The sequence below is a fragment of the Buteo buteo genome, chromosome 17 (genome assembly GCF_964188355.1).
Source record: "Buteo buteo chromosome 17, bButBut1.hap1.1, whole genome shotgun sequence".
NCBI classification, from domain to species: Eukaryota; Metazoa; Chordata; class Aves; order Accipitriformes; family Accipitridae; genus Buteo; species Buteo buteo.
Window position 1 is genome coordinate 7,836,746 of NC_134187.1, and position 14,310 is coordinate 7,851,055.

A 14,310-nucleotide genomic window follows, 5' to 3' on the forward strand; every position below is an offset into this window, starting at 1 on the left:
TTCGAGCAGTTTACTCCTACACTGAGCTCTAGGAGCCCGAAACGGGGAGTCACAAGGAATATGCGCCCTGATCTCATTCACTCTTGCACTTGAGCAGCCTGATCACACTCCTCAGTGGGCCCTCACAGCACTGCAGACAAAAAGCAAGAGTTGGCAATGAATTGCATTGTGTGGCTCTTCTAGGGTTTTACTGTGTTGGCACTCAAACTGTAATTAATGGAAGGCAGTTTCCTTTTTCTCAACGTAGAGTTGGTCAGTGAATGTTAAGTTTTGTAGCCGGGAGCCTGGAGTCATAAAAATTTAACAGTGCAGTTTGGTACCTTATTCAGTAAGGGTCAAAATCTGCAGCTCGGTCATGGATGTCATCAAAACCAGCAGCCTGGACTTTTATGGAGTAGCTGAAAAGAGGCCACTCCATAAAACACTGCCATCTGGAACATTTTAGAGGCCACTGTTGCCTATTTGTGGAGCTGCCCATGGGAAAGGGACGGGCTTATGTGGCACACTGGCACCTGGGGAGGGGACTTCACCTCTCCCCTCCCAAACACATACCACGTGGAACACCACCTGAGTAGGGGATGTCCCTGGATGGACGGAGGAGAACTACAGGAAATACTGTGCTCAAATGGACCATGCTTTTAGAAAACCACTCTGTATCCTACACTGTGATTTCCACTTGGTCTTGTCACCATTGCACCAGATATTGCTGTGCTCACACACCCTTCAGCCAGCTTGAAGTTCAGCCAGAATAATTTCTTTGTACCTGTGTAACACCTTCTTCAAATCCTTTAATGACTTCTTGTCTGCCAATCTTGAACCTGAAAGGCTTGTTTCTGTCTCTGGAGGAATCAAACTTCTTTCCATTCTGTAGCATTCCTGCCAAAACAAGACACAGAGTTTCAATCTGAGCTACATCTAAATGTAAGTGCTGGGGGAGAGGGAAGGAGTGAAAAATTAATGTCTTGGTCACATCAGCTGCTCATTTCCATTTTCACTTTGAAGCCTCATCCAAAACAGATAAGGCAGGGGAGTCAAACGCAGTGGTACCATATTGTTACCTTTGCCTTCTTTAGGCTCTAAAATGGAAATATATTATTCTTATTATTCTTAATGCAATAGGTTATAAGTCATATCATACCAAACATTGCACAGACATACAGCAGAGCTGTTGCTCGCACAGTGGAGCTTCCCAGCTAAGTAGATAAAAAGCAGGCAAGGAACAAGTGGGAAGCAGCAGAAGAGAGAATCCCAATGCAGGTACCTGATTCAGGCCTGCTCCTGAACACAAAAAAGCTCCCTAAAACAAGTCTACAGACAAAGAAACCAAATTTAAGACAAATTTGACTAGGTTTACTTCTCGTTAAATACTTACAATTTATTTTAAGGTATTTTTTTAACAGCATAACAAACTAAAGGAAATAGTCCTTGACAAATATGTAACAGGGGGGTGTTCCTATGTGTGGCCCAAAGCTCACCACACTCAACAGGAGCTTTCCACCCACTTCAAAGGGTAGGGATGTAGACTCAGGTCTGGGAATTCTTGAGCCAAATTTGCTGCCAGTTGAACATCTGCAAGTACAGAGCAGCTCCTTTGACTTGTTCCTGCAAATTTATACCAGAATACCTAGAAGGAATATTTGGTACCTTGGACTGTTTACCTTCCCTACCTGATTTACTCAGGAGTACTAGAATAACGTGCATTACACAAACGTGGCCATTCCACACCATGCATGTGCATGTGAAACTTCTACACAATATTACAGCTGGATGTGTCTCCTCCTGCATTCAAAAATATGAAAATAGCAAGGACATTTATATGAATACTCTACTACCCTCATTCTTTATATTTTCATTGAGCCACAAGAGACAGTCACAGGAACACCTTACTCATTCCTTTTGATGGGCACAACACTGTTTCAACCTATATATTACGAACACATACCCAGATTCTATAGCAAATGGATAAACCGTCACAGAGTGCTACATGATTAGGTATTGTCGTTCTCTTTTCAATCAGTGGATAATTATGGTAGCTTTCAACTTAAAAGTACCTGGTAATTGCTCTTTCAAAATGCTATACTCTGGATATTGCAAGGTTGGGCTGATAATAAATCCTTTCTTTGTAATGCTGTAGTGACAGTTTTCTGGGCATATACCATGACTCTCCTGTGCAAGGTGCTGTACAAAGAAAAGTTTATTAATATGCAAATATCTGAGAAAGTTTCTGGTTGAAAACAACATTATCAAGCACAGCTTTGACAGAAACTGCTGAGAAATACTGCCTTTATGATCCAACAGGAAAAATACAGTATTGCTAGTTTCTTTTCATTAAAGCAGTTGTACTAATAGACCAGCTTGATGCACAAGTTTTATATTTCAGTGACAACCATCAGTTATTGTCCAAACAACAACAAAAGGCATCTTTTGCTTGCTTAAAAAGTCTGTGTTATGAATCAAAGGTAAATATAAAGAGATGTGCCAGAATGAAAAACAAAGACTAAAAGGATAGGATTCGTCTTACCAACCTTTACGCTTCTTAAGATGTAGTCAGCTACTTTTGAGCTAATTACTCTGCTTCCCTCTATAATCAAGTCAGAGAAAAATGCACTTTCAGGGAGCAATTCATCTAACCAAATCTAGGGATCTCCATTAGGACATAATGAATTGCATCCTAGCAGTGCCTATTTCTTTGCAATGAATATAAGGAAAGTCCAAACAACTAGCTCAGACATAGATGTCTCCAAATTCATTAGTAGTTATATCAGTGGTGATGGCATTCTGGACTTGCAGTAATGAGTACACAGTATTTGATTGTTCCAGTGGGGTTCTGTGTCTAGATATTTTACATCAATATTAAAACCAAATGACATATTAAGGCAAATCAGCTGTTGACCAAGTCCAACATTTGTCAAAGTTGGTACTTCAGAGATGTGCACGCATGTGTGTGCGTGTAAGGCCTTAGGAGGAAAATTATGGAATAACCTGCCCATAAGGTATGTTTCATAACCTTCACCATTAGTACTTGTCATATTCCTTAAGTTTTTCACAGTATAATAGCAAAGTATTTTATGTATGCTCCGATGCAAGTACAAACACATATTATGCAATATATTAGCTCAGTGATATCCCTAAACCCCCTCCACGCAGGCTGGGAAGTCGCACCAGCTGCCTGCACAAAGCTTTCTAGTTACAGACAAATATTGGTTCATTTGTAATGTAGAAAACCAGCCTGCATATGGAGGAGGGCAGGCAGAGAGAAGCAGCTTGGGGGGGAACTCTTAGGCGTATCATATAATCCTTTTTGAAGTATTTGATCTTAAATTTAAATGGCAGTCCTTCCTCACAGCAATTTTATTTTTAAACACATCATAAAACCTTATGATTCTGTGAAGTGGAAGGAGACTATTGCAGAATCCCAATATTTAATAGTTTTAATATTAAAACTTAGTACTGTCACTACAGTCTGCATGCTCAAGGCAGTATGCAAACATTAATTATTCTTCACAGCAGCCCAAGGAGGTAGAAGAAGATATTTATTATAAAATAGCCTGTCTGGAAGTTCTGATTCAGATGCAAAGTTCCACAACACTTTAGTATACTTTCACTTCATTTTGTAACTAAATCCTATTAAAACATTTAGCTAAAAGGTCTGATGGTTTACTAAATACCACACATCTAACTGGCAGCAGAACCAGAATTAACTCTTCAGAGATCCTGACAACAGCTACTGGACAATGTTTCCCATTTAAAATAATGTTTTTACCTGCCCATGAGCTTGCTAGTTTAATATAAGCTCAACATGGCCCAGCAATGTGTGCTTGCAGCCCAGAAAGCCAACCGTGTCCTGGGCTGCATCAAAGGAAGCATGACCAGCAGATCAAGGGAGATGATTCTCTCCCTCTACTCCACTCTCATGAGATCCCACCTGCAGTACTGCCTTCAGCTCTGGGGCCCACAACATGAGAATGACATAGACCTGTTGGAGCAGGTCCAGAGGAGGGCCATGAAGATGATCAGAGGGCTGGAGCACCTCTCCTATGAAGGCTCCAGGCTGAGAGACTTGGGGTTGTTCAGCCTGTAGAAGAGAAGGCTCCAGGGAGACCTTAGTGCAGCCTTCCAGTACCTAAAGAAGGCCAACAAGAAAGCTGCAGAGGGACTTTATACAAAGGCATGTAGTAATAGGACAAGGGGTAATGGCTTTAAACTGGAAGAGGGTAGATTTAGATTAGATTAGATGTAAGGAAGAAGTTCTTCACTGTGAGGGTGGTGAGGCACTGGAACAGGTTGCCCAGAGAAGTTGTGGCTGCCCCATCCCTGGCAGTGTTCAAGGCCAGCTTGGATGGGGCTTTGAGCAACCTGGTCTAGTGGGAGGTGTCCCTGTCCATGGCAGGGGGGTTGGAACTAGACAATCTTTAAGGTCCCAAACCATTCTATGATTCTATAATATATCATATAAAAACTGACTCCCATTTCACCACCGAAAGCCTATAGAAGATTTTTGTGTTAGGCCTTGTAGAAGAAAACAGGCTGCTTTTCCTACGTTTACAGCAACAACCTATTTTCAGCAACGGCTGAACATTCATCAAGTGATGAATTCAGAAATGTAACCTCCTCTGTCATCATCCCACCTTACTGGTTTTGGAGGACTAACTGGGATGCAGAGTCAGATAGATGTGTCCATATTCACTGAAGCTCTGGCGGGAGGGTCAATTTTTATATGACTGCCCTTTAAATGCACATCCAGTTTAGAAATGAGTCAGAGTCCCCATAAGCCCTGCAGAAGTTCCGATCCGGATTTAGATCTGAACTTTAGATCTTTTTTATCCCTCTATTTCTGAAAGTTGGAGTCAACTATTCAGGCTCCTGGGAGCTAAAACAGCATAATGCTTTATTTTCTTTCTTGCTAATGGATCAATTGATTTTCTTTTTGTGAAAAAATTGATTTGGCTAATATTCTTCAACAAGGACGGATGCCCATCTTTGGCCTGCTAGCACCTTTATTTATCTAGCTAACAACAAGGAGAAAAAAACCCACAATCTGGGACTGAACAACGACATTGTTTTGCAAAGTCAGAACAATCAATAAGAGTTTTGACTGAGCAAGGACATCTAGATGCCTATATGCTTACTTGTTATAATAACCTTACATTTGATTCTGAAAGGTAAGAATCTTTGTATTAAAATCATTAATTGTACAAACTCAGTTGTCAGAATATTGTGCGGATTTGAAACCATTCTGATCTACAAGGTGTCGTAATTAATAACTAGGTTTTAAAAATTAGGTGGCTGTAGAAAAGGAGATGTTTCAGATTGTGGGTCCTGCTGAATCACTGAAGTTCAGCTCATTGAAACTGAAGATCAAAGAGTAGATAAATCATTTTGTTAAGGAACATGACTAGGTATCCATCTAAACTGCCAAAAATACAATGGCATTTGGGCTGAAACAGCAGTGAAAACAAAACTTCAGTCTAGGTTTAACACAAGCTGTTACTTCTTATTAAAACAGGTGTGTCTGCACTACTCTTTTAACATGAATTATCTAACTGAGGTCAGACAACCTCAGCTAAGATCACATCATTTAAGTCTGCTTCCAAAGGGGAGAGGGCTAATGACACTGTCTGTACTTGCCCAATAACTTTTGAATCTTTTAGCCAATTTCAACCAAGTTTGACGGAGAAGTAGGGTTCCTACTGACATAAAGATCCTATGCATATAATGAAAAGATATCTGTGTAGGAAGAAGATTCTGTAAGTGCTTCTACCAAGAGAAAGGCTCAATCTTTATTCATTACCAGAGAACCTGTATTACTGAGGAGAGGTCAGGAATGGAAAGACATGAATGCTGCAGCTGGATCACAGTCTTAAGTTTCTTTTTACCAGAGGGTTCCTTCATCTGAGAATGATTCAGCTGAGAATTCAACAAACCACATAACACAAAGCGACAGAGCCAGCCCACCTATTTAGACACCTAACTTACACCTATGGTCCCAACAAACCATGCCCCAAATCACGCCCAAGCCATCTATACAAAAGATGGATGGAGAGAGAGAACACCAAAGGCCCTCCATAGATAGCCTAAGTTTATGTGCCTGAATCTGGAAAATTCATGTGTAAAATTCCACTGCTAACATTAGCCATCCCAAAGGTAGAAACTGCATCTCAACCTGTCATCTAGGCTACTTCTACAGTTAATGGAGAAAGAAAGGTATCTCCAAGAATTATTCATACCACCTAGATTTAGATGTTAGGACTGCAATAACCTCCCGGAATTGTTTATCATTCTCAGTCAACTAACTCACAAAAGTTAAAAAAGTTAACAACATTAACTTTAAACGCTAGACTGCCAGCTTTTTGTAGGGCCCTAGTGAGGAGGTATTAACTCATCCATCCATACCTAAATGAAGTAGACCAAATTGCATCCCAGGCTTCACTGGCTCCAGTGTTTACTGAATTATTTGCCTTTGCAGTGTTGACACATTCTGGGAATCAGAAGACGGAGATCCTAATCCAGGACAAATCCCTTGGTTTCAGTAGCTGCTCTCCTTTTATCCTATACAATGGGATTCATTTACCTCACAAGTATTAAAGGGATAAATTGAATAGGTGACCTTCAAAAAACAGTAACATTCATCTGCAAAGTACTCCATTACCTTATTTTTTCAAACTGTAGTTACCTACAGAATGTAAAGGCAATACATACACTTGAAGACAGCTACCTTCTGAACCTATGTTGGCAGCAGAAAGAGGGGCAGATATTCAGAAGGTGTTTCTAGGACACTGTCCTGTTTGATTTTATGTAGACCAGAGGTTCTTCAGGACAGGGACTATATTTTGATGCCCTTTAATGCAATCACCTTTCCAATTATGCCTTGTAATAAATCTGTGCTGTAAAAACCTGTCATTTGGTTTGGTTCCTAGGACTCCCAGAGGCAGCATTTGCTGCAGTTAGTGTTCCTATGGGTTAATAATTTTTCATCTCAAGTGTTTCTTTTTTTCCTTAAAATATATTGTTTCTATGTCAAAATATGTCAATGTTCTGTCGAGAGAATGTCACAAAGGCTGGAAATTCTGATTTCCCCCCCATTTACAACCTGTAACTATTACTAATATACACTTTTAGTCTGGAAAATATGTAATTGGCAAGTTTTTAGAAACTGTACAAAAGTCTTTGTGTCAAGATTGACACCTTCACAGTGTATAGAGGAAGACACAGCTCAGCAGAGCACAGGAGTTCAGCAAAATTGCATAGGCGTGGTGGGAGAAAAACATCCATAAAGTCACACATCACATCCCAGGTTGGTTTACACCAGCAGAACTCCACTGATTTCAGTGGTGTTATTCACATTTTACATTAAAAATAGATCAGTTATCTTCAGGACTCAGTCCTGACATACTGTGGTAAAGCAGGACAACTCCTCCACATTCAGTGGCATTCCCCCCTAGCTCATAGCTGAGTCTCATGCTAACCCACCTGAAAATCTTGTGATTTCCCATCAGGAACAAGAACAGTTCCCACGTGTGTTAGTGTTAAATGGAGAGATCTGGGCAACACTTTTCTAGGCAAATACAGTTGGTGCCTTGTGTTTCTGCTTTCCAGAGAAATGTCTTGAGGACCTAACATGCCTCAGCTCTCCAGCTCATTCCATCAGAACCCAGATCTGCATAAGCTGGATATCTCACACCTCTTACATCTTAATTTGCTGGTTCATTATTACCTCAAAAGGCAGTTCACAGTTTTACACCTTTTCATCATAACAACAGCTCCCAGTAATCTGTAGTTATACCTGGTCATAAGCCTCCTTCCAAACAGCCACACAGTAAATAGTGTATACTTCTGATTTCCTTGATATGACTTCCAAAGCAAACTCTTTTCTGGACAAATTTGGCGTCTCATCAATTTTACTGATGAAAATGATTGTTGTAATGGAAATAAAGAAAGAGTGTTGAATGTGAGCTGGAGGATGCTTTCATTTCCTACGCTATGTTTGAATAGTGGGCCATCTTACTATGTCCTGCACAGGGACTTCGGCAACTGAACTGAGAAGGGAAGCATGGCTTTTCAAGGGAATGGTTCAACAACAGAGGTTTAGTACCACTGTAAACACAAACTCAGTTTTTCCCTGCTAATATTTCCTCTGCTTAATATAAACAAAGCCTTATGAGGAAAAAAGGATTTGCTGGCTTAGACTGTATTTTTCTGACAGTTTACAGCCACTTAAGAAAAAATGATTAATCTTTTTAAGGGAATTTTCAGTCTAGAAGGATAATAGTTGAAGAGACTGGGGGGTGCATCTCTGCAGCATATCAGCTCTTCACCACAATTTTTTTTGTTGTTGTTTAAAAAGGCAACAGCAATGATTTGAATGTGCCATTTGTTGCCATGACAAACAATCACTGACTCAAAGTATAGAAATGGGAAATGGATAGCGGTGGTGGTCACTTCTTAGTTCCTGTTACCGCAGCACACTTCAGTAACGGTTGATCTTTTCAACGCAGGCAGCCTTGCTGCTTCATTTTCTTCATGTATTATATACTCATATATCTTTAATGTGGAGTAAGAGCAACACAATCAATTATTTATTATGCAGCTGACAGCATGCAATGAAGACACAACAGACAACTATTCAATAATGCATTACCATGCACTATATATCAGTGTTGCGTACAACTACAAGACAATATGAAAGAGCCTTGCACTTAGCTTGACTTCACAGCCAAGAAAATTACATGCAATTGTCTAGTTCACTCTACTGAAAGGCATTATTCTGTCCTAACGGCTTTATAGATTTGCATACTTTTAAAGTAGAAGAAAAAGTAGATTTACCCTCAAGGCAGATATGAGGCTGAATAAGCATATTCTACATGAAATGAAGGAGACCAAAACAACTCCTCTGGTATCCTGTTGCCTTAAAACAGTCATTTTATTTTAGGGTTTGATTCTGTTACCATTACAAAGTTCAGCTGTAAAATATACATGCTCTGCAGCATAAGGCAAATTTCATTTGAATAAGCATGGCAGAATCAGGTCAATCTGGGTATGCTAATGAGTAGGACAATAGATGTCTAAAGCAACATTTTAGAGATAATATATTACTACAGAAATACTTTGCATCTCTTGCACCTCTACTCCTAAATACCACTTCCTGTAACACAGGTTCTGGAGGGAGAGGGAACATTCCTGACTGGGCTAGGTCTTTCTGTCTCTGCCCTTGGGTACCAGCCAAGAAGCACAAAGAGCAGTTCAAGAGCACGACTGTAATACAAAGAGGACATTTTGCAAGATCTCCCACCTGAACACATGCAGCAGAGCTTGGCCAAAGAATTCTAGCCATCTAGTGCACCAAGATAATAGGACAATACAATTAATCTCTTTTTTTCTTCTTGGTTTCATTCTCAGTCTTATCCTATGCCACAATGCATACATGTATTTCCTTCCCCCCCCATTTTTGTTTTATGATTGCTTACACGATGGTGGTATGGATTTGATATTTTACCCTGCAGCACATATATGAGTGTGCAGATGACCTTCCACTGGGGTTACGCACTTCAGTTGGGGGTTAAACCTCACTGAAATAGATGAACAAGACAGCCACCTGTCTTTCAGTGTATGGCACAAGAAGGGCCCAAGCTAGGTCACCAAAGCTTCTGAATATAGATCTGAGTGCAGGGAGCATGGAAAAACACCACAGAAAGCAGAAAAGGATCTTCAGACTTTTCTTGGGAAAGCTCTGAGTGTGGCTCTGAGATCACATGAGAGAGGGGGTTTGGGAGAAAAGAAAGCTCTGAGCGTGGCTCTGAGATCACATGAGAGAGGGGGTTTGGGAGAAAAGAACCAGCTTCCCTCCTAGTTAATTCCTCCTCTGCTCAGAGAAAGGGGATATTGAATAATCTGCCAGAAGAAACACCTTCCCAACCCAATATAACAATACTGCATCAGCAGTTAGGTGTGCTTTAATGATGAGCTGTTCCCAGATTGGGCATCCTTTAATTTTCAACTGTCTAGCCTTCCAGCATGTGCCTCCATTTCCTTCTGAATAAAATCTGTGCTGAAATCTTAATTTATCAGTGCAACACTTCTGATTCCCTTGGCTTAAGCTAGCAACAGCCTAGTGACAAATCTATCCATCTTTAGTAGGGCATTGGATTAAGAGGCTATGCATACCCAGAGACAATAAATTTGAGCATGAAAAAGTATATTCTTAATGTGTTACCACTTAACACCAAGATGTTAAAAAGGTATGTTGGCCTTTGGGGCATTTGGAACTGAAAAATAACGTTTCTCCCCACATCCCTTGTGAATGAATGCTCTTTCTCTCTCACAGGCCCCTCTTTACCTGGTTCTTTATCACATCCAACTTTCTTAACGCATAGCATGACTATACCTCCTTCACAGAGGAGTGTTTATAAAAATGGGTGTTGACTGAGCCATGTAAGAAGGCACAGTCAATATGCCAAGATTACATATACTCTAAGTCAAAGGTAGACACTGCCGTTCCATCATGATCTCATATGTACATAAAACATACATAATGCAGAAGTTAAGTGCTTTTTATCCAGGGTATCCAACTTTTTGATCCAGACTGGTCAGATATCCCTGTAATATGTTTTATTTTAGAGATGTGGTATGACCTTCCTGGCTGGCATTATGCAATATCCTCTCCCTTCACAAGAGTTCAGAGAATTCCTGGGGAATCGTCTCTTCCCACCTGTGATTCCACACCGGAAAATGAGACATGACTTCATTGGCACCAATTTGGGGCCACCATGGGGCCTCACTTCAGCATAACACACACAGTTTCCAGGGTAACCAGGTGAAACACACTGCTGTTTCACTCAAGGAATGAATCCCTTGCTGAAGAATGGAGAAGGATGGGTATCTAGATGCTGCACTCTCTCCATTGACATGGACTGACCACAGACTTCTAGGTAGCTAAAGACAGTTGAGATTAATTCCACCCAAAACAACTTGATCACAGTCAAGATTAATGAAAAAATGCAGTTTAAAACCAAGTTGCTTTTGATTTGCATACCAAACGTCTTCCTGTGGATTATGTTGCCTAAGGTCCTTTAGACCCAGTGACCACAGATCTACCTAGATCTACTTAGTCACTTACTGTATAGTAATATATACAGTAAACATGCTGTAGATATAACAGAAAGTAAAAGCCACTTCTAGTCTTTGAATGAACTCTGAGAAGGGTTTATTAACAAGTTATGTACTGGGCAGCCCTCATTATGTCGTCAGAAGTTCAGCCTACCATTAAGATCAGATAAAACCAGCATTTTGCTAAGCAGCCTTTATCATTTGCAACACTCCAGTGGAAAAATGTCTTATTCAGATACCATTATTTTTCTAGGCTGTCTTTTTAAAAGATAATGAGACACGCTCATCAAAGGAACAAATCTTTCTATAGATGTATAGTTTGTTCTTCTCACCTACTAGGAACGCACCTGCTTTCACAAAAAAAGAGCATTTTTGCAGTATTGTTTTCAATGTAAACAGTGCTCCAAGGCAGACCCTAGCAGTGTCATAAATATCACTCTGCCTGCAAACTCTGAGAGTGTGTTCTGAAATAATACTAGCTACAAAATGCTTCTTTTGCCACATTGGTTTCCTACTTTTTTGTTCATTGTTCCTGGTGTTGCATATTCTCATTGGTGTAAACTGGCACAGTTCCCCAGATATTAATGAAAGTACAAAAATATATGTAGCGGTTTAAGACCTGGATCATCGTAATTTAAAACCAAGTTGAATGATGCACTCGGGACTATTCTCCAGAGCAGAATCCTGCAAGAATATGGAAGAGTGTAGATTTGTGATCAGAACAAAAAGCTGGATGTCAAAAAGAACAGGTTCTGTCACCAGACAGCTGTGTAAGTGTAACTCACCTTCATTTTATTCCCTGTGAAACAATGACTGTAGTTTCACCAAGGTCAGAAAGACAGTCACTAGCATATCCAGCAATAATATTATTAATTAATATACTTTGCCTTAGGTATCTTGAAAGGCTTCATTCAGTAAGCCTTTAAAGTATCTTCAGAGCCACAGTGGAAAGGAGCTATTAACAGCGCAGTTTGTTATTATAAATAGGTGTTTTCCATCTCTAAGTTTTGATCTTGGTGATCTTATAAACGAACTATGGAAAAAGTGGCAGCTGTTATCTTGACAGATGGGTCTCAGGCATTGCTCTGCTGGGCATTAGACAGTCGTCTCTCTGGAGAACAATAGGAATTTCCAAGTGCCTGTATCTATTTTCATCTACTTAACAAGCCACTCATGTCTTGGACTAGTGAAGGGAAGAAGCAAGGAGAATGCAAAATAAATGTTTTAGGGGAAACATCTCAGAGCAAGGGGTGAGAATCAGATGAGTATCACCTATTAGTGACTTCCTCCTTGAGTTTTATTGAAGTGACAGACAGAAAAAGAATCAGAAGTTTCTTATAGAGGCAATGGAGATAAACAGGCACTTCCAGAAGGTGAGATACAGAAAGCCTGTGCACTGAGTGAAGTGCAGCCTGTAGTCAGCTAGCAGGACACGGTAAGTACAAGTATGCATCTCAATTTTCAGCTCTTCCTAGAATTTAGCATCATCATCTATTTTGGTTGTAGAGCTTTAAATCTGATTTTAAGGACAGACACAAGCCTTAGAAAGGTTCATCCTTTTTAAAGTGTTGGTAGAGAGGGTGCTGCTGCCCACCTTTTCTATCATAAACACTTGCCAAAAGCACCACAAGTTCAACACCACCTCAAGCCTGAACTTAACTCATGTCCTTCACCTTTTCTGATAGTATTCTCATCATCGGACAACCAAACACTCAATGGGATCAGCCTCTATGCTCCCCGCCTTGAGTCTGTTAGATCAGCTGTGCCTGATGTTGTGTAGGATTTGTCCCTGCATTGTTCTCATTGACTTCAGCAGGAATTTGAGGATAGACTGCACAGACCGTAATGTTTTTTTCAAAAGCAAAAGTATTTTCACACTCAAGACTGCTGCAAACAAAACACATTGTAAATTAAGCCAGTTTAGATACTGCGAACACAAATAGTAGTCAGTCCATAGACACAAACAACAAAGATAAACATTGCCAAAAATACAATAGCACAACAGAGTGGAAAACAACACAAGTTGAGAGTAGACCAAACAGTGAAGCTTACATAAACAAATGTATTATTACTCCAGCAATGAAAAGCCAGAAGATTTCAGACTCTACAGCGATATGTGTAATATTATCATCTGTAAAAGCAAAGACAGAGACAGTGAATACATTGCATAACTCACAGGAATTGCTGTAGACCAGACAGCTATCTATCACAGGTCACACTATCTTTTATTATACCAGTAAGTGTAACTAAAAAAGTAGCATCCCATATGAGTAACTTACTATAGGAAGTCAGTAATAATCTCTTCCTAACAATCAAATGGCAAAACCATACAAATCACAGTAACAAAGGATGTTTTTCTGAAGAAAAATAATGAATGTCCTGTTCAATTTTATCCAAAACTCCAAACAAAATACGATTCAGGGTTGAATGGAAAGAAACATTTTGCTTTAGAAAATTAAAAAAAAAAAAAGGCTTATGTTCATCTGAAAAATACATTGCTTTGTTTTCAGATGACTAATATGAACTATTTAAATTCAGCTTTGATGAGGTCTAGGGAGTTCTTGAACATCACCACCTTTCCAATTATTTAACACCAAGTATTGTTTAGCTACATCCAAGCTAAAAGACACCAGAGCTATTAAGGAGAAAACATAAAAGGAAAAGAGAAAAGTTAAAATTCATAGGGAGCATGCTGAAGGGGGGGCATATCAGATAAAATTAAAGTATCCAGACAGCCAAACCAGACAAAAGAAAGGCAGAACTGACCTAAAATTTGGATCAAAGAAGCTGAGATTTATGCGAGACAGATACATCTGGTCTAAAATAATCATTCACCCAGACACTCAGAGGTATTCTACCTCACTTTAAACAATAATTTAATGGATCTTCCCTGATCAGGTAACATGGCTTACTCTGTAATCCATAATATGTAATGTTATGGAACTTGTAAAAGCTCAATTCATTTAGGCTGCTGCTTCCATTTTCCCATTTTGCACAGCAAAGAAAAAGGTTTGTAGGAGTTAATTTATCTCAGTTTTGTGTACCATTTTAATGCTTAAACACCTATCTGCAGATTTACTGGCTGCCTGCATAGAATGTTTCAGTGATCCCGCTCACAAGGGCAGCAATCACCCAGGCTACTGAGTCTTTGGAAATAATTCATCAGAATTGTAAATATTCTGGCTGTTAATATTATCAAACAGTTGC

The 14,310-nt window shown here is 39.7% G+C and overlaps 1 protein-coding gene across 1 annotated transcript in view; it reads right to left on the reverse strand.

Annotated features, from left to right (window-relative positions):
• The window catches only part of FKBP1B (FKBP prolyl isomerase 1B), a 47,681-nt gene that overhangs the window by 2,543 nt on the left and 30,828 nt on the right, over window positions 1-14,310 (reverse strand). Inside the window, exon 3 of the mRNA XM_075049832.1 lies at window positions 764-876. Coding sequence (XP_074905933.1) covers window positions 764-876 — 113 coding nt within the window. The remainder of the gene's footprint in view (window positions 1-763; window positions 877-14,310) is intronic.